Genomic DNA, 25607 nt, shown 5'->3' with positions numbered 1-25607 from the left:
CTAATAATCACTCATGTTGCTGCTTCGTATTTGTGTGTCATTCTTAGGCTCATAAAAGATAATGTAAAAACCATACATGAAAAGCCAGGAGAGTTTGACATGGGTCCTGTATCTGCCACCAGCTGTCCAAGTGATCTTACACAAGCAACTTCATTTTTTTTTCATGGCCATACCCACAGCATATAGAAATTCCTGGGCCAGGGATTGAATCTGAGCCACAGCTGCAGCAACACTGGATCCTTGAACCCACTGCACTGGGTCAGGGGTTGAACACACACCTTCATAGTAACCTCAGCCTTTGCAGTTGGATTCTTAACTCACTGCACCCTCTGGGAACTCCAAGCTATTTCATCTTAATACTGTTTTTTTCCTCTTTGATATGAGGCTAAAGCTATTTGCTGAGAGCATACGGTTGATAGCAAAAAAAAAAAAAAATTGACTTGCATATCAGGGTAATGCTCACTGTGATAACAGCCAACCCCTGGAGTTTCATTTACTTACCCAATAGAACTTGATTTCTCTCTTGCATGAAGTCCAGTGTAGGTGCTCTTGGTCAGCAGGTGGGTCTCCTCCAGGCAACAACTCAGGAGCCCAGGCTCCTTCTGCCCAGAAATGTCACAAACTCTTTGCCCGTCATCTTTCTCTGCATCCAGCCAATAAGAAAGCCCTCATTTGGAATTGACTGACTTCACTTATGCACACACTCTGTTGGCCAGGACAAATCACATAGCAATACTTGGATTCAAAGGGGGCTGGGAATGTAGTCTGGTAGGCTAGGCACCCATTACCTTGGGTGAACTCCACGTTGCAGAGGGGGGAAGGCACGCGAAATCCATATGCATTTGAAATCCTCTTGATGTTTTTGCTGTTAACATCTTAGCTACTCTTTTCTGTAGCATCACCATTGCACTCCAGCATGCCACAGACAAGTGGAATGCCACTGTGTTATCTTAGAAAAAATGACCAAGGAGTCATCATCACAGTAAGAAATGCAATTGCTAATAAGCACAGTGCATGGTATCCACCACTACCAATGTTTTGATGAGTTATCAAATGGCTCCCCATCAGGTAGGCACAAAATTAGGCTAAATCTTTTTTTGTTTTTTGCTTTTTGCTTTTTAGGACCGCACCCGCGGCATATGGAGGTTCCCAGGCTAGGAGTCGAATCAGAGATACAGCTGCTGGCCTGCACTATAGCCACAGCAGTGCAGGATCCCAGCCAGATCTGCGACCTACGCCACAGCCCACAGCAACGCCAGGTCCTTAACCCACTGAGTGAGGCCAGGGAATAAACCCACAGCCTCATGGTTCCTAGTCAGATTCACTTCCACTGAGCCACAGTGGGAACTCCTAGGCTAAATCTTACACCAGCATATATAGAAAAATTTCTGTGCTGTAGTTATTCAGGAGTCCCACAGAGAGAGAGATCTGCAGCTAAACCCAGGCTTCCTTTGCAATGTGTTGATATTATATAGCCATCCTTTCTTCTAGAACCAGCCACTGTCCAGAGAGGCTTCATAGAGCTCCAAGGAGGCCATGCTAAAGAGATAGACTCTACATAACCATCTCCCCACCTTTCTACCCTTTTGGGCTAGGAAATTGAATGTATCTAGAATATGTACACCAGGTAATCACGCTTTAACTAAAATCAGATATGGCTTCTAAACTCGAGTGTGAATCATATCGTCTGGAGAGTTTTGTAAAACAGATTTGTGGGTCCCAACCCTATGAGTTGCTGATTTAGTAGGTCTGGGATGGAGCCCTATAATTTGCATTTTTTCTTTTTCTCTTCTTTTTTAAAAACAAACTGTAGTTGATTTACATGTGCCAATTTCTGCTGTACAGCATAGTGACCCATATATATATATATATATATATATGGGTATAAGGTAATATAATCGTATTATCTTTCATCATGCTCTATTCCAAGAGATGGAATATAGTTCCCTGTGCTCTAGAGTAGGACCTCATTGCTTATCAATTCAGTAGAAATAAATGTGAGGTACGTATTTAATTTTAACTGTTCTAGAAGCAGTATTTTAAAATGTAAAATAAAAGTGAAATTAATTTAGTTAATTCAAAATATTATCATTTCAATACATAATTAATATCAAAAATTGGTCTCATGACTAAAGACCCATATACTATTGTTCATACCAGCTTCATCTATAACAGTCAAAATGTGGAAACAATCAAACTCTCCCTTAGTAAGTGAATAAGTAAGCAGACTATGGTATACTATATCATGGACTACTACTCAGCAATAAAAAGGATGAAAAGATTAATAACTTGGTTGATCTCAAGGGTATTATACTTTGTGCAAAAAAAAGCTAGTCTCAAACAGAAATACCCTGTGTGATGTCATTTATATAACAGTCTAAAAATTACAAATTTATAGGAATAGAAAACCAATTAGCAGTTACCAGGGGGTGAGGGAGTGGGGGTGACTATAAAAAGGTAGCGAGAGGGAGATCTTTGTGGTGATGGAACAGTTTTGCATCTTGATTTTGCTCGTGGTTACGTGAATCTACACGTGTAATAAAATGGGATAGTATCAAATGCACACGTTACACAAATATCTTAGTTTTGATATATATTATAATTATATCAGATGTAACCTGTGGGGGAAACTGGATGAAGGGTACATGGAATATCTCTATACTCTCTTTGCAACCTTCTGTAAATCTATATCATTTCATAAAAAGTACATATGCACACGCATGTATACACACACACATATATGCATATGAAATATTTTACATTCTTTTTTATATCAAGTCTTCACAATTTGGTGTTTATTGTATACTAGCTCCATTTCAGGGGCTCAGTAGTCGTATGTTACCACATCAAAAAGCACAATTTGATCTGTGATCTTATTTTATTAACTTCATAGAACTTTTATACCTATATGGCATATGGAAGTTCCCAGACCAGGGGTCAAATCAGAGCTGAGGTGGCCAGCCTGTGCCACGGCCACAGCAACATAGGATCCAAGTTGTGTCTACAACCTACACCGTAGCTCATGGCAACGCCAGATCCTTAACCCACTGAGCGAGGCCAGGGATCAAACCCACATCCTAACGGATACTAGTTGGGTTCATAACCCACTGAGCCACAATGGGAACTCCCAAACATTTTATATTTTTATATTCGTGCTTAATTTCTTTCCTTCATAATAATACCTAATAATTATTGAATGCCCATTTTTTGCCAGGCAGTGTTTTATGTGCTTGATAGACATTAAATATTAACGAGAACCCTTTGACATAATTCTTAGGTGCATTTATTGATGAGAAAATTGAGGCATAAAGAGATTAAGTAATTTGCCCCAGGGAGTGGCAGAGATAAGATTTGAACCCAGAAGACTTACTCTAGGTGTCACTATAACTGTGTCTTGTGTCTCCTTCATAAGAAAATCTCTAACCTGGATTCCGTCGTGCGCAGTGGTTAACGAATCCGACTAGAACCATGAGGTGCGGTTCGTCCTGCCTTGCTCAGTTCGATCCGGCGTTGCTGTGAGCTGTGGTGGTGCGACGTGGCCGGATCTCTGCGTTGCTGTGGCTCTGCTACAGCTCCATTGGACCCTACCTGGAACTCCATATGTGGAGTGCCAAAAAAAAAAAAAAAAAAAAAAAAAAAAAAAAAATCTAACCCACCATAAGTCTTGTCCCTCCAACCCCCACTTTGTCTGCAGTGCTTGGTATAAAGTAGGTACTTAGAAATATTTTTGAAGAAACTTGTGAAGAAAAAGTTTGAGAGACCTGGATTCTCTGTTCCACTCTGCCAATGGCAGCTGCATGTCATGTTTAAGTTGTGTTCCTTGGAGGCAGAGCCTGAGGCAGGGATTCAGATGCATGCCTGTCACATGCTGCCTGTCTCACCCTGTGGGCTGCTATTCTGGTTAAACCACAAATTGTCTTTAGCAAGGGAAATATTTTGTCCCAGTGACCATTCATTTAACAAATATTTATTGAGTCCCTACCATGTGCCAGGCACAGATAAGATGAAAATCAGCTGATGGAGCTTATGGGTTGGTAGGGAAGACCAGCTTTTCTTTCTGACAATGTCGGTAGGAGAGGAAAATGACTCAGGCTTTCTGAAATCCACCTTGCCAGCATTTAAAACATTTTTTTTTCTTTTTATGGCCACACTTGCAACATATGGAAGTTCCCAGGCTAGGGGTCAAATTGGAGCTGCAGCTGCAGGCCTACACCACAGCCAGAGCAACGCTGGATCCAAGCTGCATCTGTTATCTACAGTGTAGCTTATGGCAACGATGTCTCCTTAACCCACTGAGTGAGACCAGGGATCGAATCTGCATCCTCCCAGAGACAACATTGGGTTCTTAACCTGCTAAGCCATAACAGGAAGTCCTAAAACACTTTAAACATACTTGCTGTTATAGAATGAATTGTCCGTGTCCCACCTCATAGACTGTCATGCCAAATTCAAATGTTGAGGTTCTAACCTCCAATACCTCAGAATGTGACTGTGTTTGGAGATAGGGTCTTTAAAGAGGCAGTTAAGTTAAAATGAGGTCATTTGTGTGGGCTTTAATCCCTGTGACTGGTGTCCTTAGAAGAAGAGGAAATTAGGACACAGGTGAGTACAGAGGGAAGACCATGTGAAGACACAGGGAAAAGGAGGCTGCCTACAAGCCAAGGAGGGGGGCCTCAGGAGAAACTCACCCCACAAACACCTTGCTATTGGACTTCCAACATCCAGAATTGTGAGAAAATAAATTCCTGTTGTTGAAGCCACCTGGTTTGTAGTACTTTATACAGCAGCCCTAGCAAACTGATATATATGCCTTTAGTCCCATCATTCCCATATCTGACATTCTGTACCACAGAACTGCTCATATTAATACAGACTTATAGATACCCCAGGATTCTTACCAGGATGTTGTTTTGTTTTTTTAATTTAATTTAATTTTGTCTTTTTAGGGTCGCCTCTGTGGCATATGGAAGTTCCTGGACTAGGAGTTGAGTCAGAGCCGTAGCTGACGGCCTATGCCACAGCCACAGCAACAGCATATCCAAGCCATGTCTGTGACCTAACACCACAACTCACAGCAAAACCAGATCCTTAACCCACTGAGCAAGGCCAGGGATTGAACCCACGTCCTCATGGATACTAGTCAGTTTCGTTACTGCTGAGCCAACACGAGAACTCCCAGAATGTTGTTTGAAAGGGCTAAAAAAAAATCTACTCTTAAATATTAATCAATAAGGGAATCAATTGATGAATTATAGTACATTCCATTTTATAAAATGCTATGGTAGCTTTAAAACAAAAGCAAATATTGATATGTGTACAGATTTGGACAGATAGCCAATGTTTGCTTTATTTTTTTTAACATAACAGACAGATGAGGTTAAATGACACAAAAGGCAAATCCCACAATAATGTGCATGGTGTGGTCATATTTATGTATAAAAATTTAGGTTGTGTGCAGGGACTCAGAAACAAAAAGAAAAGGGTTAGTATTTGGTATTTTGTGATAGGAACAGATATGGCAGTTGACTTCTAGCTTTTAGTCTCTATGCTGCTTTATCATTTGAACTGTCCACACCAGCCTGTATATTACTCATGTATTGCTTCTATAATTTGGAATAAGCATAATAGTTATATAAGGAGCTGTGGAGAACATAAGAGAGGGATTCTTGGTTCAAGAATGGCTGTCCTGAGACCAGAAGGAAGACTTAGAGTGAGGGCTGAAATGGGGGGACCTGAGGAAGGGGTGGCAGAGGTTAGAGGGTCAGAGGGCCTTTAAGGTAATGGAGGTGACTCAAGACACTAGGCTTAATGAAGGGTAGAGGGATGTAGGCAGTTAGAGAGCCAGTGGTTGACCGAAGGGGCCGGTCTTTGGTTTTGTTTTAAAGTCAATGAGAAGTCATAGAAAAGGCTTAGGAAAGAGAGAGCATGATGCAGTCAGATTTATGTTTTATAAAGAGTAATCTGCCTGCGTGGTGGAAGGCTGCTTAGGAGGGGGCAAGTTTAGTTGAGGGGAAACTTAGCTAAAAGAGTTTGTAGTACCCTAGAAGAAAGGTGATGCTCCTAGGGGCCATGGTAATGACAGTGGGTGTGGTAGGCAGAAGAATGTCTGTCCAAGTCCTAATTCCTAAAACATATGAATAGTGGGTTACACTGCAGAAGCAAATGAAGGTTGCAGGTGGAGTTACGGGTGCTGATAAACTGAGATTAAAATAGGGAGATTTTCCAGATGGGTCCATTGTAATCACAGTGTCCTTAAAAGTGGAAGAGTGAGTAGAAGAGGAGAGTCTGACAGAGCTGTACATGAGGAAGAACAAAAAGAGATACAACATTGCTGGCTCTAAATATGGAAGAAGGTTCTAAGAGTCAAGGAAGGCAGGGGACCTCTAGAAGCTGGAAAAGGCAAGGACATAGATTTCTCTTTAGAGCATCCAGAAAGGAACACAGCTCTTCTGATGCCTTGATATTCACCCAGAGAGACCCATTTCAGGCTTTTGACCTCCAAAATTACAGGATAATGAATTTGTGTTGTCTAAGTTGCTAAGTTTGATGTTATTTGTTACAGCAGCAATGAAAAACTAATAAAGCAGGACTATGTGGATTTCATCGGCATTTGGGGAACAGAATGGCAACTCCATACAACATGATGCTGTATGTACGCTAGGATTGACATATCTAGAGAAGGCGCAGATTGAACAAGTAGGATGATTGTGACTTAAGTTTTAGAAATGCTTGGTGTCAAGAGTGGGATGAATCTGAGAGGAGATTTGGATGCATAAATCTGGAGCCTAGGAAAGGGGTCTGGGCTGTGTTTCTATATGTATGTTTATTGGCATAAGGAAGAAGAAATATGTAGTATAGGATGAGACCATGGGGAAATAGTAGCTTTTGACTAATAACATTTAACAGTTTTTCTGCAATTTTGAGTGTCTGCTCTGTTGGTGCTATTCTACAAACCATGATTTTCTTCTTGTTACTATTTTAACCCTATGTTATCACTCTGGACAGTGTGAAAATGATTACTATTTAAATAGGCTTTCCTCGAAGCATGCCTTTTGTCAGCCCAGGATGTTGGGTGGCAGGAAAATGAGATGGATGAACTGAAGCCAGAGTGGAGAGTTGAGTTAGACCAGAGTGGTCTTACAATGTGGACAGTCAAAACAATGGAGTTGGATAAACAGAACTGCAGTCATAGATGCCAGAATCAGGACAGAATCAGAAAGCTTAGATGAGGAGCCAGCAGATACATGAGATCCAAACAATTTGATCATTGGGAGGAACCTGAGAGATTCACGCAGGAAAGGACAAAAAAGGAAGCAAAGGGTTAGGTATGAAGGCTGAGTTCATGTCCAAAGGATGGAAATCAGAAGCCAGGCTCAGGGCACACTAGGAGGAGGTTGAGAAGGCAGGTGCAGCTGGGTGAGGGTGCAAATCAGAAGACCACCCAGAGCAGGGGACATCTGGATGACAAGTGCCTGTTCAGTACAAATTGGGACCAGGTACAGGATCCATCTTTTTGCTAACCCAACATGCTTGGTAGCAGTTTTCCTGGAATGGGAAGTGCCCAGTGGAACGGTGACTGCCCATTGGGTGATGTCCAGGAGATACTGCATTAAAACAATCCAAGGAAAGTAAACCATGCCAATTAGGCCTTTTTTGGACAAGATACAATCATTTTTCTTAGGAAACAACTTTATTTTTAGGTGATATTATAAACCCATCCAAAGTTTAAACTATTTTCCTCTGAATCCCAAATTATAGCCAACTTATATTTTACCCAAAAACAACTTAACTAAAGCATGGTGAGACTTTGTTCCTGACTCTGAGGCTCTGACAAATGCCTTTCTGAGTGATGACATCTCAACTAGGGGATAGTATGATTGGTACCATCCTCTCTGCTGTGCAGTTTCTCAGACAGCCATCTTTATTCTACCAATGATAGGCTTGTCCTTAAACCTAAATTACCTGAACACCAGTAGGTATTTCCAAAATACTTAAATATCCATTACTGCATTTACCAAGTTCTTCAAAAGAGATCTGAGGCTAAGGAAAGAAAAATCTCTTCATGAGGGAATTGACGAGAATCACTCCTGAGATGTACATTAAAGACACCATTATTTAATTCTCTATTCTTCTTCTGTCTGTCTAGCTGAAAACCTGAATAGTCCAGTTATTACACTGACTCCCCATTTCAGCTGTGGGATTTGCAAGCAGCCCTCTAAGCAGTTGTGAAACCAAAGGTTAGGAGTTCCCTGGTGGATCAGTAGGTTAAAGATCCGGCATTGTCACTGCTGTGGCTTGGGTCACTGCTATGACATGGGTTCCATCCATGGCCTGGGAACTTACTCATGGTGCAAGCGCAGCCAAAAAAAAAAAAAAAAAAGCCAAAATTTAAACCAATACCATTTTGATGGTGAGGGAGGATGTGAACAAAAATATTGTCTAGTTGATTGGCTCCAACTCTGCTCATCTTGTTTCTTGTCCCACCCCATCTTCAACATGGCCCCTCTCTCTTAACTACTTCCTCCCTCTGCAGGCCAAAGCTCCTGGGGCATATCTACTCCTTTACTTTATTATTATTATTATTGTAAATACACATAATATAAAATTCACCATTTTAACCATTTTAAGCATACAGTTCAGTGGCATTAAGTATATTCACATTGTTGTACAACCATCACCACCAACCTTTTTATCTTCCCAAACTGAAACTCTGTACAACTTAATAAATAAATAAATAAATAAATAAATAAATAAATAAATAAAGGCGTAAGTCCCCATTCTCCCCTCTTCCCAGCCCTGACAACACCATTCTGCCTTCTGTCCCTATGAATTTGACAACTTTAGATACCTCTTGTAAGTGGAACCATGTAATATTTGTCCTTCCGGGTCTGGCTTATTTTACTTAGTGTAATATCTTCAAGGTTCATCCACACTGTTGCATATGTTTCATATATTTTCACTAGAAAAATAATACCTTGTGAATTTTTATACTGTGGCCCAAAACTCCATTCAGAGCCCTTTATGAGCATACCAGCATTTTGAAAACTACAGGTATTTCCCATCAGGGTACCATTATTCTTAGTTATGATTCCAAATCTGTACATCAAAAAAGAATGGTAGAAGTTATAAAAAAAATTTAAAATTACCAGGCATATATATATAATATATACACACACATATACACACACACATATATATATAACAAATTTCACTTTAAGCAAAAACATTGAAAATAGAATTCATAACCCTGAAATGGACTTTTTGAGACAAAAATATTCAGGAGGATAAAAAGTGTTAGTGGCCAGTTGTCATGCGTTTTCTAGGCCAGTAGGTATGCTTGCAGTCAGGTAGAGTGTTAATGTCTACCTGCAGGGTTACTTCATTGTCCACATAAACAAGAAGAGTGTCCTTACACGTTCTCCCCTATATGCTTGCAATGGTTAATATTGTGTGTCAACTTGACAGGGCTAAGGGATTTCCAGATGGTTGATACATATTATTTCTGGGTGTGTTTCTGGAAGAGATGAGCATTTTAATTGGTGAACTGAATAAAGCAGATGGCCCTCCCCAGTGTGGGTGGGCATCACCAGTTTCTTTAGGATCCCAGTAGAACAGAAAGACAAAGGAAGAATGAGTTCACTCTCTCCCTGAAACAGCTAAGACTTCCATCTTCTCCTGCCCTTGGACATTAGTGCTCCTGGTTTTCGTGTTTTCAGACTCAGACTGGGACTTAGACTTAGCCTTGATTCTCAGGGCTATGAGTATGGACTGAATTACAGCACTAGCTTTCCTGATTGTCCAGCTTACAGACAGCAGCTCATGGGACATTTTGGCAACATAACCACCTTAGCCAATTCCTATAATAAATCTCCTCTCATGTACATCTATACAAATCTTATTGGTTTTATTTCTTGGGAGAACTCTGACTAATACAATGCTTATTTCATAAGCCAAGGACTTAAGAGTTAAGAGACAGTCCAGAGAGGCTAGAAATAGGGGGCATTAGTTTATTCTATCATATGTGGTTTCTTAAAATGTCTCTACCTGCTCATCTAGTTGTAAAATGTGCAATTCAACAATCAAAGGAGATATTTCTTTCCTATGCTACATTCCACTTTGAGTGGAGATGGACACCATGGAATTAGGTAGGATTTGCTAGTATTCAAAGAACTTGACCCAGTAATGTGGAAAAATAGAAATAAGGGTCAGAGGGCCCAAGATTATAAATCTACTCATGATTCAAACACCTTACTGAACACTCATTCTGTATGAACTGCCACCCCAGGCAAGATGAGAATCAACACAGGTTTGCACCATTTGGAAGACCAAGTTGTGATCTAATGTGTTTCCCAAGGGAGAGCAGCTTCTTTAATCATTTGTGAGAGGCTAGATGACTTTTTGTTGTCTTTTTAGGCCTGCACCCGCAGCATATGGAAGTTCCCAGGCTAGGGGTCGAATCAGAGCTGTAGCCACCAGCAAGCACCACAGCCACAGCAATGCCAGATCTGAGCCCTGTCTGCTACGTACACTTCAGCTCACGGCAACACTGGATCCTTAACCCACTGAGTGAGACCAGGAATCAAGCCTGCACCCTCATGGATACTAGTTAGGTTTGTTACCACTGAACTGAGCCACAACAGGAATTCCTAGGTAAAAATTCAAAGTGGTGATTGGTAGCCCACAATTTACTACTCAGGTAAATCAGTCTTTTTGTCTGAACCTGAACCCAAAGGATGGATTTTTAAAAATTTTTTATTTACAATGTTCTGTCAATTTCTGCTGTATAGAAGAGTGACCCACTTACACATATACATACATGCTTTTTCTCATATTATCCTCCATCATGTTCCATCACAAGTGATTGAATATAGTTCCCTGTAGGATGGATTTTTTTAAGCTTTATTTGAATATATTCTGATATGTGTTTTGTTTTGTTTTGTTTTTTAGGGCCAAACCTGCAGCATATGGAAGTCCAAGGGCTAGGGGTCAAATCAGAGCTATATCTGCCAGCCTACACCACAGCCACAGCCATGTGGGATCTGAGTCATGCCATATCTGCAACTTACACCATAGCTCACAGCAACAGTGGGTCGTTAACTCACTGAGCAAGGGAGGGATCGAACCCGCATCCTCATGGATACTAGTCAGGTTCTTAACCCCCTGAGCCATAATGGGAACTCCTGATACATGTTAATTTTAACAAGTGTTTGTTTTCAGATGGTTTAAAAATATTTTGGGAAAAAATATACCACACGTGCTTTACCAAAAAAACTGTGAAAATCCAGTGGATCCATGATCTACCCTATAACTCCAAGTTCTGCTTCCCCAGAGGTCACTATAACATTTCTTTGGTTTTGGCAATTTTGTTGTTTGTTTTTTATATAGGATCAAAAATATATGTATGCAGCTATATCAATTTTAGGCATCTCCATCCTTTTATTTTCTGCTATGGTAGACAGAATTTGGCTTTTTCACTACAGTCTGCCCTGTGATTAAAAGCATGTGCTTTGAGATTCTGAGTCTCCAGCTTTGCCAGTTTCTTACCTTTGAGTTCCTGTTTTCTCTTGTGTAAAATGATGGTATGACAATGACACTTCTGTGCAGAAAGAATTAACACAGCAGGCCTGAGACTGCATATCTCAGAGAGGCCTATTTGCAAGGTCAGCCCTTGGCTGGCATCTGGAACCTTGGATTTTAGAAGGGTCCCCATCATTCCCTGATAAGAATGGCTCCCTGTGACTCAACTGTTGATGCAAACAATACAGCCTATGCTGAACCCACGTTTCCTTTTGGAGTCTGAAATTTTGGCACAGATCAGGCAAAGGTGCCTCTCTGACGGGTACCAAACAAAATCCTAAGTTTTTAATAAGCTTCCCTGGTAGACAGCATTTCACATGTGTTGTCACAGTTCAGTACTAGAAGAATTCATTATGTCCCAAGTGAGTCCACTGGGAGAGGACCCTGGAAGCTCATGCCTGGTTCCTGCCAGACTTTGCCCACGTGCTTTCTCCCCTTGGCTGATTTCCCTTTGTATCCTTTCACTGTAATTAATCAGGGCCATGAGTATAACCCAATGCTGACTCCTGTGAGTTCTCCTAGCAAGTCAAACCTAGGGGTGGTCTTGGGTACCCTCACCATAGGGTTCTTGTGAGTTTTAGAATCAGACACATTGAACATTTAGCACTTTGCCAGGTACAGACTAAGGATGGACTCCTTGAGAGAAGAAACCATTTACCAGGCAGGTTTGAATTGAAAGTGGGTTCCCTACCATGTGTCTTTCGCCTGAGCATGAGATGCCTCACTGCTGTCAGAGCAAAGGCATCCTTAATGGAACATCGCTATACATCATGGAGGAGTTCTCCCTTGCATTGAAGCAAGTATGAGCTTCACAGGAGCATGGCTTTAGGATTTATAACTTCTTAGGTTTCCTTTTCCTCTTTAACTCAAACTTACTAGACATGGAGAACTGAGTTTATTACCATTTAAATTACAGTTGTATCCCATCAGATCAGAATGGCCATAATCCAAAAGTCTACAAATAATAAATGCTGGAGAGGGCGTGGAGAACAAGGTACCCTCCTACACTGTAGGTGGGAACGTAAATTGGTACAGCCACTACAGAGAACGCTATGGAGGGTCCTGAAAAAAAAAAACTAAAAGCAGAGTTACCATGTGATACAGCAATCCCACTCCTGGGCGTATATCCAGAAGAAACTAGAATGCGTGTACCTGAATGCTCATAGCAGTATAATTTACAATAGGCAAGACATGGAAACAACTTAAATGTCCATCAACAGATGAAAGGATAAAGATGTGGTGTATGTGTGTATACATATACATATATACATACATATATATATGACTTAAATAATTGGGATTAAAATACACACACTACTATATATAGAGTAGATAATCAACAGGACCTACTATATAGCACAGAGAACTATATTCAAAATTTTGTAATGATTTATAATGGAAAACAATCTAAAAAAGAATAAAAGAATATATACCTACATACATGTGTGTGTGTGTGTGTAACTGAATCACTTTGCTGTATACCTGAAACTAAAACAACATTGTAAATCAAATGTATTTCAATAAAAATTGTTTTAAAAAATATTGTATAGTGTCACAGGATACAGTGTAGGCAAATTAATTCAGTGCTGGGTTTCCTCTCCACAGCTGTCTTACTTTAAAACAAGCATAGTATTAGTTCATTGATATTTTATTTTTTTATATTCTCCCATGAATGGCATAACAACCACCAAGAAATTCAGGATGGGAATTGTAAGGCATTTCTATTCTGGTTCTAAAAATATTTAATCTAACATTCTCAGTGCCTATTCAGTTATGAACACGTGCAAAAGAACTCAAATGATTTTTCTAAAACAATCACCGCCTTGTTTTATTTTTAAATGATCATAAAGATTATTAAGATGTCAAGTGGAACTCAGCTAATGCATAAGCAAATTATAATTTCAAATGTACTTGTTTTCACAAAATAATACTGAGAGGTGGTCTATAGGGTCCCTTACTTATTTGGCATAATTTCCTGGCCACTGAAAATGTTCTAGGCCCTCGACCAACCAGACTGTAGCATCACAATCAAGATTCCTCCCAGTTGACTCAGTTGCATAACAGCTAATATAGTTACCTGGATTAGACGTTGTTACTTAAGACTCTGAAGCAGCTAAAACAGAGAAGAATGATGGGCATCTGAAGATGCAAGTATGGGATGATCATCAATTAGCTTTTTCTGTACAACAATCTATCCCAAAATGTAATGGTTACAGCAATGATTCTATAGGTTGGTACTTTGGGTCCTGCTCAGCTGCAGGTTCTTCTGTTGATTTTGACTGAGCTCATCTAATGGATAGATGCTGGCCACCTAGGCAGCTCTGTTTCCAGAGCAATTTGTTGGCTGGGCTGATTGAGCAACAGGGCTGCATGGTCTGTCATCCACTAGCAGGATAGCCTGGCTTTATTCTCATACTGCCTGCTAGTTCCAGGAGCAGTATGGAGGCAAGCCCCAGGGTGCAAGCACATTTCATGTTGGTATCACTGTTTCTGTTGTCCCTTTGCAGGTCATATATCCTAGTCTAGAGTCAGTGCAGGAGACACCTACTCACAGGCATGGACACTGGAAGGCATGAAACATTGGGGGCCATTCCTATGACAACCCACTGTAACTGGGTTCCTTTACCTCTTTATACTCTGGCTGAGATGTTCTCAAATGTTTCAAATCAATTGACCAGAGTTCCCATCGTAGCTCAGTGGTTAATGAATCCAACTAGGAACCATGAGGTTGTGGGTTTGATCCCTGGCCTCACTCAGTGGATTAAGGATCCGGCATTGCCGTGAGCTGTGGTTTAGGTCACAGACGCAGCTCGGTTCTGGCATTGCTGTGGCTGTGGCATAGGCTGGCGGCTACAGCTCCAATTCGACCCCTAGCTCTGATTCGACCCCTAGCCTGGGAACCTCCATATGCCATGGGTGTGGCCCTAAAAAGACAATAGGACTAAAAAAAAATAAAATAAATTGACCTAGATAGTATTTTTTTTTTTATTATTTTCCCACTGTACAGCAAGGGGGTCAGGTCATCCTTAGATGTATACATTGCAGTTACAGTTTTTTCCCCCACCCTTTCTTCTGTTGTGACATGAGTATCTAGACATAGTTCTCAATGCTATTCAGCAGGATCTCCTTATAAATCTATTCTAGGTTGTGTCTGATAAGCCCAAGCTCCCGATCCCTCCCACTCCCTCCCCCTCCCATCAGGCATTTTTTTTAAATGTACATATATGTATGGCTATGTCACTTTGCTGCACAGCAGAAATTGAAGAAATATTATAAACCAATGTAGTAAAAATTTTTTAAATAAATTGACCTATATTTATTAGCCTAATTATAGTAAAGGGCTTAAGGAATTTTTTAATAATTATAATGATTTCCTAGAGAGACAACACATCAAGTTGTTTTTTTGTTTGTTTGTTTGTTTGTTTGTTTTTGGCCACACCTGCAGCACGTGGAAGTTCCCGGGCCAGGGATCGAACCCGCGCCACAGTTGCAACCTGCACCATAGCTGCAGCAATGCTAGATCCTTAACCCACTGCACCACATGGGTACTTTCACATCAAGCTGTTTTTGAGCCCTGATTATCTTTCATTAGTTTTTCATTATCACTTTGTGTGAATTTTCTAAATTAGTCTGAAGTCACAACCAGGATGAATGGGGAAATGGGTTGTGATGAGGTCTGGGGAGCTGATGCAGTGAGGGGTCTGATCCCTGTCAAGAGAAGACACATTCAATGCTGTGGTCTAAATGTGTCCCTCCAAAATTCATATATTGAAATCCTAACCCCCAGAGTGATAGCGTTAAGAAGTGGGGCCTTTGGAAAATGATCAGCTCATGAGGGTGGAACCCCATGAATGGGATTAGTGCCATTTTAAGAAGAGACCAAAGAGCGTGCCCTTGTCCTTTCAGTGTGTGAAGTTACAGCAAAAAGGCAGCCATCGGGAAGCAGGTTCTCACCAGGCACCAAATCTGTCGGCACCTCGATTTTGGACTTCTAGCCTCCAGAACTGTGGGAGATAATTTCTGTTGTTTAAAAACCTTCTGGTTCCTGGTATTTCATTATAGCGGCCCAGATAGGCTAGCATTCGTAAAGGATGGAATAGAAGCTTTAGGAAACCAGAAGAAAGCAGGAACCCTCTGCTTGCTAAGCAGGGATAAAATAGTTAAAAGAAAAAAAAAAAAAACCCAGGAGTTTTAATGGAGGAAGAAGGGAAAGGAGGGAGAGAGGGAAAGAAGACATTAATGTCTACAAATCGCCGACCCCAGGTGCTGTGCACTGAATGTTCTGTTCTGGATGGATTTAGTCCATCAGCAAATATTTCCTGTGTCCCATCATACGCCAGGCACTGTTGAACAGTAACAAACCAGCAGGCAGCATCACTATTCTCATGGATCTTATATTCTAGATGGGAAGTAGGCCCTGGACTTAGCGTTATACCCAACTAATTAACAGCAAGTGGATAAGCACAGTGAAAAAAATAGGTACAGAGCTGTATGAATATATATATATAACCCACCTACTCAAGTCTGAGGGCCAAGACAAGGCTTTCTCAACAAAGCAACACGGAAGCCAGTACACCGTCTTTTCTTTTCTTTTCTTCTTTTTAGAGCCACATCTGCAGTATATGGAAGTTCCCAGTCTAGGGTCAAATCGGAGCTGCAGCTGCTGGCTTAAGCCACAGCCATAGCAACACGGGATCTGAGCTGCATCTGCAACATACACCACAGCTCATGGCAATGTCAGATCCTTAACCCACTGAGCAAGGCCAGGTATCAAACCCACGTCCTCATGGATACTAGTCAAGTTCTAAACCTGCTAAACCTGATCTACAATGGGAACTCCATGCACCATCTTCCCTGATACCCACAACAGGCTTGTCAGGATTCTCCAAATGATCCTGATTGTCTTACTCACAATAAATTCAGAGAGGAGGGAGTTCCCATCGTGGCTCAGCAGTTAATGAATCTGACTAGCATCCATGAGGACACAGGTTCGATCCCTGACCTTGCTCAGTGAGTTAAGGATCCAGCGTTGCTGTGAACTGTGGTGTAGGTCGCAGACACGGCTCTGATCCTGCATTGTTGTGGCTGTGGCTGTGGCTGGCAGCTGCAGCTCCAATTCCACCCCTAGCCTGGTAACCTCTTTATGCCATGGGTGCGGCCCTAGAACAAAAAAAAAAAATGTGTTTGACAAATGTTTACTTGTTTAACACTAATAAAAATTTTACGTGGTGAATATAATTGTTAACCCCATTTTTCATGTTTATATATTTTTTTCCACACAGATGTTTTAGATTTTAAGTGCACACCTAACTTTGAGGTGCTCCTCCTTGTGTGCTAGTCAGCTCTTGCTTTGATAACACCACATAACAAGCAAGTGCGAAATCTTAGTGGCTTCACGACAAACGTGTATGTCATACTTATAAGTGGGCTGTGGCCCTGTTGGGCTTGGCTCCAAACTGGAGGTCAGATTTGTGTCTCCTTTGTGCATCTCTCTTTCCAGAATCTTGACTGAGGGAGTATCGTCCACTAGAGAGATCTTCATGCTAAGAGGAAGGGGTATAAAAGGGAAGTGGGGGAGTTCCCATTGTGGCTCAGTGGATTAAGAATGCAACATAGTATCCTTGAGGATGGAGGTTCAATCCCTGGCTTCACTCAGTGGATTAAGGATCCACCATTGCCACAGGCTGTAGGGTAGGTAGCAGATGTAGCTCAGATCCGGTGTTGCTGTGGCTGTGGCATAGGCTGGCAACAACAGCTCTGATTCAGCCCCTAGCCTGGGAAATTCCACATGCTGCAGGTACAGCTGTAAAAAGAAAAAAGAGAAAAAAAAGATGAAAGTGGAAACATAACCGTGTCTTCAAAAACTTCTACCCTGAACTGATGCACTTTCTCTTCCATCCACAGTCCATTAGTCAAAGAAAGTCGTATGACCAAATCCAAATCCACTGGGTCAGGAAACTGTATTCCTTATGGTAAAGTGCAAGAAGAGAACAAAAACTTTTGAGTGACGTTGTCTAATCTACACACTCTGAAAATACCACTTTCATCTTTTGCTGCTGATAGAGGAAAAACTGAAAAGATAGAATAATGACTGCATTACTCATTTTCCTCTGGTTTTCTGCTGGCGATATATAAACAGCTCCCCTTTTCTGTTTGCATTTCTCAGGTATTTGCATCATGTTTGGAAAGAAAAAGAAAAAGATTGAAATATCCGGCCCATCCAACTTTGAACACAGGGTTCATACTGGGTTTGATCCGCAAGAACAGAAATTCACTGGCCTCCCCCAACAGTGGCACAGCCTGTTAGCGGACACAGCCAACAGGCCCAAGCCCATGGTAGACCCTTCGTGCATCACACCCATCCAGCTGGCTCCCATGAAGGTATGGCGAGGACGCTGTCTTTACCTTGGCTTAAGAAGTGTGCTCCCATTTGATGCAGGGCCCCTTCTTTATGGGCGTGCTATCAAATGCCTAAATCACATGTGTGTTTTTTAAATAGCCAGAGTTTATCTACAGTTAGTCTGCAATGATGACAATGGTCGTCACTTATGGTAAATTACAGTGCATGAAAAGGAACCTCAGCTTTCAAGTGTGAGGTGTGTGGGGTTTTTTTTTAACTGTGTAGATACAATGTGATCACTTTAAATGATGTTTGGTGGTCTTAATGCTAAAGAATAGCATCCATCACCTCTGGTAAATACCGGCAATAACATCCACGTAGACACATTAGGCAGCCTTGCGTTGTTTTGCATTTGCCTTCGGAATTTTAAACTTTTATATAAAATTTAATAAGAGATTTTAGCAAAAATAAATTATTTATATGTGTGTATGTGTACACACATGCATATACATACATATTTTATATACAAATATATACTTATAAATATCTTATGTGTGTATATATCTATAAATCATATATACATATATATGTAGTCTTCATAGTCTGGGAGATAGCTATTTCAAATGAAAGTGAGTCATCTGAGTCCTAGAATAGGGTGTAATTTACCTTAAAAAAATGGCTGGCAGATTTTTAAAATGAATGTACCTCAAAATAATTGCATTAAGGAGTTCCATGGTGGCCTAACAGGTTAAGGATCTGGCATTGTCACTGTTATGGTTCAGGTCACTGCTGTGACATAGGTTTGATCCCTGGCCTGGAAACTTATTTAAGCCATGGGCATAGCCAAAAAATTGCATTACAGCAGAAATAAGAGCCAACAATTTTCAGATTATTTTGGAGACTACAAGGAAAATCCAGGCACTGCAGTTTCCTTCTGTACCTCAGAATGAAAAGAATTCCCTGGACCTTTGAGTGACTCTGTATTCACATGCATATTGAATGAACTGGATTTAAGTGGTAGGTAGAACAATGTTTTTAAAGGGTGTAAAGAAGGAAGGTAGCTAACAAATTATGAGAAATGCTTCTAAGAGATCACCTGAGCTGAGTAAGTTAGAATTGTGATTCTATCACTTATACATGGTCTTGGTCATTCTAATCTAACATTAAATATGTGGGCTTGTTCTGCCCAAAGATCAATACAGACGGTTCTGATCCTGCATCTTGTGAATTTGATGTTCTGATAAGTTTTTGAAACTCTTCAGGCCAGCTAAAATGTAAAATACTCAAGAGATGGATATTTGAGAAGATAAATATCTGGGGACAGAAAGGAACCTGTCATTTTAAATAGGTTGATTGATATGTAATAGAAACTGACCAAGTAACCAACTCTCCTGGTTAATATTAGGCAGTATCCTACTATTGAACATGCTTTTCTCCTGAAAAAAAAAAAAAAAAACTAATGCCTCTCTAATGACCAAATGACCCTATCCAAAAAGAAGTTGAGATTGGAGAGAATTTGCTTTTTTACTTTCATTCTCTTTCTCATATTCTAAGTTTTGATAAAGCCCAGAAAACAGAATATGCAGTGTGCCCAGAACAGTTATCTGCTGTTGATCATCATGGCAAAGGAAAAATGCCCAAATGAAACAAGGGCTATTTTCTTACCCTTGAGTACAATTATCATTGGATGAGGAACATTGTGCAAGGAAGCAATCTTAGTGTAGCCTTCTAGCTAACGGCCCGGGATGTGCTCTCTTATTGGGGAGGATGTTCATTGTTGCATAAGGACAGAGTACCATTTATAATTCTGCGCCTGTCCAGAAACCAGCAGGCCCTGTGACAATAAATGAGAAAGTACCCATATCAGTGATAATCCACCGTGCTCAGTGGCTGTAGGACTGAAGAGGACCTTCCGGGAGTTCTCATTGTGGCTCAGCAGGTTAAGAACTTGACATAGTGTCCATGAGGATGTGGGTTCAAACCCTGGCCTCACTCAGTGGGTTAAGGCTCCAGTGTTACCACAAGTGGCAGCATCAGACACCATTGTGGCTATGGTGTAGGCCTGCAGCTGCAGCTCTGATTAGACTCCTAGCTTGGGAGCTTCCATATGCCGCAGGTGCATCCATAAAAAGCAAAATAAAAGGACTTTCTAGCTCATTTCTTCCATCTCTTGGATGGGGTGGCTCATTATCATCACAGACTTTATCAGTCGCACTGAGAGTTGAAACAAGCTTTCCTAACTGCTGAGCTCCTGAGTCCTGTTATTCTCTACTCATGTACTGGGCTTCCTAGACCTGATACCAAATGTGTGATTATCCAGTCTGTATGAAATGGGACTGCTTGTTATAGGCACTTAACATTTATACAATGGAATATTACTCAGCCATGACAAAGAATGAAATAATGCCATTTGCAGCAACATGGATGGACCTAGAGATTATCATACTAAATGAAGTAAGTAAAAGACAAACTTCATATGATATCACTTATATGTGGAATCTAAAAAAAATGTTACAAATAAACTTATTCACAGAAATGAAACAGACTCACAGACTTTGAAAACAAATTTATAGTTACCAAAGGAAAAAGGCTGGGGCGGGGGATGGACTGGGGGTTTGGGATTGGCATATTCACACTGTGGTCTATGGAATGGTTGACCAACCAGGTACCTGCTGTGTATAGCACAGAGAAGTCTACCCAATATTCTGTGATAATCTACATGGAAAAAGAACCTGAAAAAGAATGGATTTGTGTATATGTTTAACTGAGTCATTCTGTTGTACAGTAGAAATTATCACAATATTGTAATTTTTTTGGCTACACCCTTAGCATATGAAAGTTCTCTGGCCAAGCATTGAACCCACACCACAGTAGTGACTTGAGCTGCTCCAGTGATAATGCCAGACCCTTAACCCACTGTGCCACAAGGGAACTCCTATCACAACATTGTAAATCAACTATGCTTCAATAAAACTTAAAAAAAAATAGTAACAGAGAGATGACTGGAAAATACATCGCAAGTATGAATCCATTCCTGGATTTCTGCAGAAAGGACCCAAGGCATAGATTTGCCTGTGAGAACAAAAAAAAAAAAAAGCAGACATGACATGACAAGAGTCAGCTAGGTTGAATTTCCCCCCAGAAAAAGTGGAATTCATTAAATTCTTTTAACTGAAGGACACCCAAGAAATCCATTTTATACTCTCACCGAACTCCTTTAGATGGAAAGACGAAAAGGACTTTCACAGGAGATTAAGGACCCAGTGTTGTCTCCATGAAGATGGGGGTTCTATCAGTGGGTTAACAATCTGGCATTGCTGTGGCTATGGCATAGGCCTTAGCTGCAGCTCCAATTCAACCCCAAGCCTGGGAACTGCTGTGTTTTGCAGGTGCAGTCATAAAAAAGGGGAGGGGGACAGGTAGCATATCTTAATATTTGCTTTAGATTTGTTTTTCAATTTCAAGTAGAACTCTAGAAATAATATTATTTTGCATATTTAACTTTTATTAAATGATATACTCTACATAATATGCTCTAACCTGCTTTTTTATTTACCTTTGCAATAAAGTAATTTTCTACAAATCAATGCTAATTAAAAACTTACAGCTTTTTAACAGCTTACCCATTTCTCTTTGAAGGGATATTGTAAAATATTTGCTATTTACAAATAATATTGTTATGAATATCCTTGTTCATGTTCCCTTAGGCACATGGTGAGAAGTGTTCTTGCAGGAGTTCTCAAAGTTTGGTTCAGACTCTCTCAGAGGCTGCAGGATCAAAATTATTTTCATTGCAATACTAAAGCATCATTTGCTTTTTAACTCTCATTCTCTCCCAAGTATACAGTAAAGTTTCCTAAAAGCTGCATGAGATGTTAACGTCATTGATCTGATACCTCATGTGCTTTGAGTTCTTGTGTTTTAAGTGTTTCTCAGTTTAAGTTTTAAATATGGTAAATATTGATAGATATAACATAAACCAAGTCTTTTGTGGTCCTCAATAATTATAAGAGGTCTTGAGACCAAAGAGTCGGAGAACCATTGCCTTAGGGCTGACATCAAATATGATTACATGTGACTTCTACAACCTGCTCCTCAAACACTACTAGGGTTTGTCGGTGTTTTCTTTTCCTTTTTTTTTTCCCCCTAAAAATAGGGACTCATATTCTCCACTCAGCTAGTAATCTTCTGGGGTCTACAGCTGCCTCATTGACTACTGAATGCAATATTTCATCCCTCTTAGTGTCATAGAATTTCTATAAGCCTCCATCCTAGAAAAAGGAATGCTCCTACACTGTTGGTGGGAATGTACAACCACTCTGAAGAACAGTTTAGAGGCTCCTTAAAAGCTAAAGGTAGAGTTACCATATGATCCAGCAATCCCACTCTTGGGCACATATCCAGAGAAAACTATAACTTGAAAACGTTTTGCACCCCAATGTTCATAGCAGCACTATTTAGAATAGCCAAAACATGGAAGCAACCCAAGTGTCCATCAACAGAGGACTGGATGAAGACGATGTCATATATACAGTGGAATTTTGGCCATAAAAAGGAATGAAATATTGTCGTTTGCAGCAACACACATGAACCTAGAGATTCTCATACTAAGTGAAGTAAGTCAGACAGAAAAAGATGAATATCGTATGATACCACTTGTATGTGGAATCTAAAAAAAATCATATGAATGAACTTATTTACAAAATAGATGCACAGACATAGAGAACAAACTTATGGTTACCGAAGGGGAGAGAGGGGAAGGGATAAGCTAGGAGTTTGGGGATTAACAGATACACACTACTATATATAAAATGCCCCATAAACAACAAGGACTTACTGTATAGCACAGGGGACTATACTCATTTTTAAGTTTTTTATATATGTGTGTATGTATTTTTGCTGTACTCGTTGAATATGGAAGTATCTGGGCCAGGGATTGCATCTGAGCTGCAGCTGCAGCCTATACTGTAACTGTGGCAACAGCAGATCCTTAATTCACTGTGCTGGCCCAGGGATAGAACCCCTGCCCCAGAAGCAACCTAAGCCACCTCAGATCCTTAACCTGCTGTTTTAAAGCTGGAATGCCTCTCTATGTTTTGATAACTTACAAGGAAAAAGAATCTGAAAAAGAACATGTGTGTGTATAACTGTATCACTTTACTGTACACCTGGAACTAACACAACATTATAAATCAACTACAGTTGAATAAAAATAACTGATTCATTTAAAAAATAAAATAAGGAATTCCCATCGTGGCTCAGTGGTTAACAAATCTGACTAGGAACCATGAGGTTGTGGGTCCGATCTCTGGCCTTGCTCAGTGGGTTAAGGATCCGGCATTGTCGTGAGCTGCGGGGTAGGTGGCAGGCACAGCTCCAATCTGACTGAGCCACAGGGAAACTCCTAAATACCAATTTTTTTAAAAGAGTGTTTGCTTTCGGAGTTCCCATCGTGGCACAGCAGAAACAAATACTATTACGAACCATGAGGTTGTGGGTTTGATCCCTGGTCGCTCAGTGGGTTAAGGATCCAGTGTTACCGTGAGCTGTGGTGTAGGTTGCAGATGCGGCTTGGGTCCCGAGTTGCTGTGGCTCTGGCGTAGGCTAGAGGCTACAGCTCTGATTATACCCCTAGCCTGGGAAGTTCCATACGCCGCAGGAGCGGCCCTAGAAAAGGCAAAAGAAAAGGACAAAAAAATAAAATAATAAAATAACACAGCTCCATCCTTACTCACCATCCCCTTTTCTAATGTAGACTGCAGAGCCTTTCTAACAGTCTCCTTCTTATCCTCTCACATTTGAAGAGTCACAGAGAATAGCAAAACACAGTTGGCTCTGGCTAGGTTTGCTTCCTCCTCATGGTAGTTGAGCTTCTCTCCTCCTCATCTCCTGCCTGTGACCCTTGCATTAAAAACCATTCTCCTCACCACTCTACTCACACAAACAGGTAAAATCAAGAGGGATGAATCCTCAGGTCGGACCTCCCCCTTCTTGAAGCCTTGGGCCATTGCTCTGGGTTCTCCCATGTCATGTTTATATTGAAGCATTTTGAAGAATGAGCTCAGCTTAATTACTCTGCAGTTCTCCATCTTTTCCCCCTTTTCATGTTTCATAATGTCCTATTCAGGATTTAAGTTTTCAGAACCACGTCATCCTCTTGAGCTCCATTTCCATGGGATTCACCCTTTCCTTAAGGGTTTTTTTGGTTTTGTTTTGTTTGAAATTTGCTTTCCTGAAATACAGGACGACTCCCTGACATCTTCTGGCATGACCTCTCTTTGACCCAAGGTAACAGTTTCTCCCAAGGTTCCTTCTCATTTCCCCATCACTGATGTGCTCATCCTCATTGGTCAGAAGGACTCTTTCTTTTCGGGCCACCTCTACCTTCTGAAAGTTGTCATCAAGGAGTTCAAACTGCATATCTGATGGTTGCCAGGCTCTTAACTGCATGAAACTTCCAGAAGTTCTGAAAGCTGAGAGCTGCCCCACCATGACTTTTCTGGCTCCCATTCTTATTTTGTGCCTTGTAACATGAAAGCCTCACACAGACCTGCAGCCTGGCTTTTATTTTCATCCCAGTATTTTTCACTGAGTCCCCTCTTAAAGCTCATGGATCCCCTGAGATTTTCTTATCCTCTTAAGCCCATGTGGTTTTCCTTACCCCTTCTTTTACATCTGTTTCTACTAACGTTGCACGGAGAAGCATCTGTCTTACAGCATGAAATTCAAGGCCCTGAAGTTCACCCATTTGGGCATTGAGAAGAAGGAAGAGGAGGCCCAGGAAGTCAGCACACTGGCTTCTAACTCCAAGATCATCCAATTACAGACTGTGTGTCTTTAGATAACTTACCTGCCTGCTGCTTTGAACAGACATTTCCTTGTCTATAAAATGAAGGCACTGATATTTCCCTTGCAGGCTTGAATGGCCAGATCCTCATTGTCCAAGGAATTTGGTGTATGAAGGATATATTCTATTATTTGTACTTAGTTTAATAACGTGATAAAATTATGGATCTGTTGAGTAATATTTTAGAAAAATACCAGTACCCACTATTAAATTAATTTTTGTGGGGTTTTGGTTTTTGTTTTTTTTTTTTTGGCTTTTTGTACTTTTAAGGCCACACCTGTGGCATATAGAGGTTCAAAGGCTGGGGGTCCAATTGGAGCTGTTGCCACCGGCCTATGCCAGAGCCACAGCAACATGGGATCCAAGCTGCATCTGCCACCTACAACACAGCTCACGGCAATGCCAGATCCTTAACCCACTGAGCGACCAGGGATCAAACCCACAACCTCATGGTTCCTAGTCGGATTTGTTTCCGCTGCGCCATGACGGGAACTCCTTAAATTAATTTTTGATCAAATTCTACATTTAAACATTACTTCATCAAACTTCCCCAATCCCAAGAAAATCATAGGTGGAATCTATCAAGTTTTCTTGCTGCTTTAACCATAAACACCCTAAAAAAGAATAAATGCATGCAAACAAAGGTAAAGACCTGTAAAACATCATAGCCATCATAATGGCTATAAAATATGTTGTTATACTAACACTTAATCTCCTACAAAAATATTGATATTGTGGTTTTGCTTTCTTCATTGTTTTGGTATGTATTTTATAATTGCTTAGATTATACTGTAGTACTTATTTTTAAACCTTCCTCGGGTTACCAAAGTCCTACCAAACTTT

At 40.7% G+C, this 25607-nt stretch overlaps 1 protein-coding gene across 4 annotated transcripts in view; it reads left to right on the top strand.

Moving 5' to 3' along the window:
* Window positions 1-25607, top strand: part of PAK5 (p21 (RAC1) activated kinase 5) — a 324810-nt gene that overhangs the window by 202016 nt on the left and 97187 nt on the right. For all 4 annotated transcript variants that reach the window (XM_021077404.1, XM_021077406.1, XM_021077405.1 and 1 more), the window contains one exon: window positions 17744-17958. In XM_021077404.1, the coding sequence (XP_020933063.1) occupies window positions 17755-17958 (204 nt within the window). In that variant the 5' untranslated portion in view covers window positions 17744-17754. The remainder of the gene's footprint in view (window positions 1-17743; window positions 17959-25607) is intronic.

The sequence above is a fragment of the Sus scrofa genome, chromosome 17, assembly GCF_000003025.6.
Source record: "Sus scrofa isolate TJ Tabasco breed Duroc chromosome 17, Sscrofa11.1, whole genome shotgun sequence".
NCBI classification, from domain to species: domain Eukaryota; kingdom Metazoa; phylum Chordata; class Mammalia; order Artiodactyla; family Suidae; genus Sus; species Sus scrofa.
The sequence above is the reverse complement of the archived record's forward strand: the minus strand, read 5'-3'. Positions and strand labels throughout refer to the sequence as shown.